At 42.9% G+C, this 6000-nt stretch overlaps 1 protein-coding gene across 1 annotated transcript in view; it reads right to left on the bottom strand.

Moving 5' to 3' along the window:
* Positions 1–384: 384 nt before the first annotated feature.
* klf12b (Kruppel like factor 12b) overlaps positions 385–6000 on the bottom strand; it is a gene marked incomplete at its 5' end in the record, with an annotated part of 35395 nt that continues 29779 nt past the window's right edge. The window contains 2 exon segments of the mRNA XM_079277345.1: positions 385–977; positions 3215–3372. Of these exon segments, the coding sequence (XP_079133471.1) occupies positions 796–977; positions 3215–3372 (340 nt within the window). The 3' untranslated portion in view covers positions 385–795.

Here is a 6000-nt window from a genome sequence, read left to right as displayed (position 1 = left end):
CTGTGATGGCCGTTTGCTGGCCCTCTTTGAGCTTCTATACAGGGGACGCCTCGAGAGAAACAGAAGGCTCCAGCAGGCAAAGGAAAACCATCCATGGTGAAATGGCGCCCTCTGCTGGTAACAACGCAACAATACTGCCTGTAACTCCAACCAGGCCCGAGTCCTCCCCTGTGATCCAGGCCGGGCCTCTCTTCTTTCTGCTCTCGCAGGAAATCCAGTCCACACTTTGGGGTCTTTCACATTATGAGTGCTGGAAAAAGCAGCAATAAAGAAAAGAACAAAAAAAAAGAGACCGTTGCCATTGCATTATATATATATATATATGTATATATTTATATATATATATATATATATATATATATATATATTTTTTTTTTTGTCCGAATAAAGAGTGCGAGTTCATCTTTAAAAATCAAGGTGAAACATTTAAAAACAGTGCTGTAAAAGACAGTTCCCTATTATACTCCAAAGAATAACAATAACCTGCCGTCCATTCCTTCCAACCCAAAGGGGATCCAGAAGTGACCCTGTTTTGTGCTCCACAAGCCCTGTGCACACGTCCATCTCCTTTCCTCATGACGGATGAGAGTGTGTGTGCGTGTGTGTGCATGTGTGTGTATGTGTGTGTATGTAGGTGTGTGCGTCCAGGCCAGCTGAAAAACATTCATAGGGAGATCCCGCTCCCTCGACTGCCTGTGTGTCTGTGTGTGTGTGTGTGTGTGTGTGTTTCATTGATCTCTCTCTTTCTTTCTCTCCGTCTCTCTTTCTTGATTTCTCTCTCTGTCCGTTCCCGATTCACACCAGCATGTGTCTCCGTCGGTGCAAGGCCAAGTGGTCGGATCTGGAGAAGCTGCGGTCACAGTCTGCGCACTTGAAGGGCTTCACCCCCGTGTGTTTCCTGTAATGCCTCGTCAGCTCGTCGGAGCGGGCGAACTTCCACGTGCAGCCGTCCCAGGTGCATTTGTATGGCTTTTCCCCTGCAGAGGGAGACAGGAAACGCAGCGCTCAGGAGCTGGTACGTCACATGTTCAGTACTGTTACTAAGCTGGTGGCCACGCCCGATGCTTTATTAATGATGACGTGTCTCCCAGAAAGCTGGTAACTTTCTATCTATGACGTCATAATATCTCATTGAACAATCATAAAGGTGTTGCATGGTCTGAATAATTCACGAGGTCAAATAATCACAATTGTTTGCACAGAAATCATTGCTTGTGAACATTGTGGTGTTTTCCCATTGTTCGCTTAAAGACCACACCAGTGTGTGTGCAAGTTTTTCCCTCCTTATTTCCACACTCGTTAGGAAAGCTTGGAGCTGAAACTCCAACATTATTTTGCGGGCATTTATTAAATTCATGCTACAGATTGTTTTTTTATTTTATTTTAGATGCATTTTTTTAGGTATCCAGTAGTTTCCATCCATTTAAAAATAAACAAAAAAATTCAATTCGCTTTCTTATCATTCTTATGCGGTGTAGAAACTTGCCTGAGTTGTGTAATCCATCACAGTGAACATCAAGTCCTCGTTCTTTCCAGTCAGATTGATGTTCACTCTTATGGATCACACAACTCAGGCAAGTTTCAAGAGACTAAAGCTCGTAGATTTTTAAATTGTTTGAAAATCAGTTCACATCTGGGTTAGCTGTATTGTCTACATCTGGGCTGGCTAAGCTGCTCAATTTTTAAATGGCCCGCGGTGAATTTTTGGAAATTAAGTGGAATATGTCTTGAGCATATTTCTAATGAATTGCGTTAATTGTACATTGCATTGAATCCCGGTTAAAACACTGGATGACTAAAGTTAGTGTAATATTTCTGTCTCCACCTCTTGGCACTCAAACCAATATTTGACCATTTCTATCATTTCTATCTGTTGTGTTTGTTACATCTCATATTAAGATATAACATCAAGATTGTTACATCTTAATATGAGATTTACATGTTGCGTTGACATTCGCATCGTAACTTTTAAAGTGGGAGCTGAGGGTCATGAGCAGAAATCAACTTCTGCGTGTTTGAACTCATTTACAGATTTACACAAAACATCCTAATCTTTTTGAGTGGACACTTTGACCCATGCGCTGCATTCGAATTTTAAAGTATTGAATTCATTTGAATAACATTGAAGAGCAGCAGATAGACATGTTTTTGTATAATATGGGTAGACCGATAAACTACTATAATGTCAAGCGTTAATCTCTTTAGAGTCCCTCCATAAGACAGGAAGTGATTACCAGAAACTTTTGAAAGTATCATGACCACACCGACTGCCTTATGTCTGCTGTTATAAGACATCACGATGCATTATTTGATCTGCTCAGCAACACTAATGCAGCGTCGTATGTGTGTTTTAATGTGTTTTATACTGTAGCTAAGGACTACACACACAGACTTAAAGGGCCAGCGTGTAGGATTTGGTGACATCTAGTGGTGAGGCTGCACATTGCATCACACAGAAACTTTGAGGAAGCCAAGCGTGAGGGAACTAATGACGATTTATTTTTTAAGCATTCCTGACAAACAACAAAGCACAATTCTTCCTTCCTTCCAACATGGCATCAAAATGTTCCGATGTGCGAATCGGAGTGTCAAAAACAAAAAGGAGCTCAGCGTAGGTCGGGCCACTGTCATGGGTTTCTCATGATCACGGTCTCAGATCTGAGCCTGACAAAAGCTTCATGGATACCGTGGACTTGTTTAGGTTGATGTGCCTATTTGGATGCAGGTCTGGCTATTTGTTGTTGTTTTTTTATTTTCATGATTGCCCCTTTGTCTTTCACTCAAGCTGCATGCAATCAATGGCATTTTATAATGAATATATGTTTGGTCCTGTTCAAACCAATGTGTGAAAATGTTTACATGCACAGATCAGCCATTTCACAGCTACTGATTAGCAGAATGCTGATGGATGTAGGCATAGAACATTTACAATATAGGTTCACGCCTACCGTATGATAAATTAGATGTTTAATTATTCATTCCTACATTTAGAATGAATTATGCCCTTTGACCCGTTCCAGATTCAAATGGAACTTTATCAGTCCTTCAAAACGACATATACTCCAAAATGGTTTTCAGTGCAACCTCAGCACGATGTCGTGTTCCATGGTCCTAAAGGCACTGACTCAAATACCAGAGTGACCGTCTGAACATTTAAATGTCATTGCTGTTGGATAATCACAGCGTCAAAGCGTTCACACTGAGACCTACTGACCTGTGTGCGTCCTCCGGTGTGCTTTTAAATGGGAGCTTTTGGTGTACACCTTATTGCAGCCCTCGAAGTCACATCTGTGAATCCTCCTCTTTTTGGAATCGGGTGACTCTGACCTCCGGGGGCGCCGTATGCTGTCGATGCTGAACGGGGACATGGAGCTGCAACGGGAGAGCAAAGGGTCGACAGGAAAGCACCGTCAGACCGTGAAGATGACATGTCGTACTGATCCCAATCGGGTTTGGAGTAAGTAGTGTATTCATACAGGAAATGAATAAAAGCAGACTGCCGTTGATGGACACTACTCTCCCACATTGTAATGCAAAAGAGGGAATGAGCTGCACAACGCTGCAGAAATAAAAGTACTTGTGGATGTGATGGAACAGCTCAGAGACTGTTACGTTTTGTCTTTGTGAAGTTTAGTCGGCAGGGTTCCTTTAAGAATCACTGTTTAGGGCAATAAAGCGATGAAACATATTGTTTTGTGACATATACTGCAAGGCATAACAAGGCAACAATATGCAAAGAATACAATACACAAAGTACTTCAAAGACAAAAGCGATACTGTACTTAAAATTTAAACAAATGGGTTTGATTTTTTGGTTGGAACACAAATGTCAGTGTTGTGGTAAGAGTTTATTTTTTTATTGGTATAAAATAAGTCAAGTACGTTCAACACTTCCTGTACACTAAGTGTATGTAACACAATAAAAGGTTGTGGAGCAGCAGCGTAACCAGCAGGTGGCAGTGCAGCACCGCCGGTCAGTAACTGCGAGGGAACGGATGAGGTAAGAAGGCTGGTATTCTCGCTGCTCTTCCACTTTCATCAGTCATAGACGGAGGGATGGAGGAGTTTAATGACTCCTGAGTTATTCCTGTCATCGATACCTTTCCCCGCAACGTTTCCTCTCCATTAACCAACCACTCCGTATCACCGGGGATTGTGTCGTTTGTCACTTCCAACTGTGAAGCCCCTGTAGCAAGGCGTGCACGTGGACCTTTGAGCACATGCAGTGGAGTGCAGTGTCATATCTGAGGCACATCTGAAATGTGCGCCACTTCTCAGAATACAATGTTGAACATGCACGCACAAAAAGGAAAGTAGGGTTGTGGTAGATGGTGAGTAGTTCATGTCCTTCAACACAGCGGTAAACACATGACTGCTGCACACACACACACACACACACACACACTACGGATGGACAAGAAAGAGGAGGGGGGGGCTCCAGGCAGGCCCTCCAGTGAACCGTCTCCAATGCACACACACACAACCCACTTCCTGTCCCACCGAAGCCCGATTCGTCAAATGCCGATTCTGAATGTGTGTGCATGCGATTGAGATGCGCGCTTATGCTTCACAGAAAAAAACTCACACACACACAGATCACCTGTTGCTCTTGGCATACGGCCAATCTGAAGCTGTACAGGAAATGAGCACACGGGTCAGATATGAATCTCTCTCTCTCTCTCTCTCTCTCTCTCTCTCTCTCTCTCTCTCTCTCTCTCTCTCTCTCTCTCTCTCTCTCTCTCTCTCTCTCTCTCTCTCTCTCTCTCTCTCTCTCTCTAATAGAAATGATTGATGAGATTATCATCATTATCATGCCCTGATCCAACAGAGAAATGTAGACAAGCATCTGAGACCAACGTGTTCTCATTGGAACGTGTCGCATGCCGACCAGGGATGCACCGATCAAACTTTTTCAGTCCCCATAGCGATACCTGATCTTAGGGTATCGGCCGATACCCAACACTGATCTGATAACAGTGTTTCATTAGTAAGCTGTGTGTCTCACTGTGTGGAATCATTATTTTATGTGTAAGGAAACAATCAATCTTGACACGTTACTTTTCTAACTTTGCAAAACGAAATGTAACAAATGGATACACAGATAGAAATGTACTGAATTGTTACCTATAAAAATCATGGTGTCTGATCAGCGATGCCCGATTATTTGGGTAAGTATCGAACCTATATCAGTATATCCACCACACACATCAAGTGAATCATCAAGATTTGTCTTAGAATAACTACCGAAAGTAAGACGTAAAGAAAGTAACATAAGTACAGCAAACACGTCTCATGAGATCGTCTAACATAACTTTGGGACACGAACACCGGTCTCCTGATTGAAAGTCCTGTGTTTGTTTGACACACAAGCCCTGAGTGGGTTTTTTCAGTCTTTACAGTACATCATCACACTCCCAGAGCATTTCTTCTGAGCCTCTCTAATAATGACGCGGATGGGTTTACATTGTAGTTACTTGAAGGCCCGGTTCGTCTCGCACAGACGCTAATGGATGCTTTGTGCGTCGATATCAGACGCAGAGAGGCGTGACAAAGTGTTGCTGTTTTCCAGACTGGAATATGAGGTACTGTGTGTGTGTGTGTGTGTGTGTGTGTGTGTGTGTGTGTGTGGACAGAGACAGGATTTACAGTGGAAACACTCTGAGCTCAGACATCTAGCAGATGAGGCAGATGTTTACATTCTGACTTCATCCATGAAGTGATTCCCGGATGATGATATAATTTGGGAAGTCCAACAGGTTCCAAAACAAAGAACAAGCAACGACTCATTGCTAATTCATTTGATGTGCAACAACTGTTTCTCTGCTGCTGGTGATAATTCTGTCATCAGCACTGCTCCATTCCCAGAGCTCGGTGACAGATTTCTGGTTTAATCCATTTTGGGTCATTGTTGAAATTCCCCACTGTGGCACATGCTGCTGATTAGTGATCTTCATCACTCACAGAAACACAGACGTTACAAGCGCTCGCCAACAAAACAGA

This window comes from Melanostigma gelatinosum, assembly GCF_949748355.1.
Source record: "Melanostigma gelatinosum genome assembly, chromosome: 10".
NCBI lineage: Eukaryota > Metazoa > Chordata > Actinopteri > Perciformes > Zoarcidae > Melanostigma > Melanostigma gelatinosum.
Note: the sequence above shows the minus strand (reverse complement) of the source record. Positions and strands in the feature narration are given on the sequence as shown.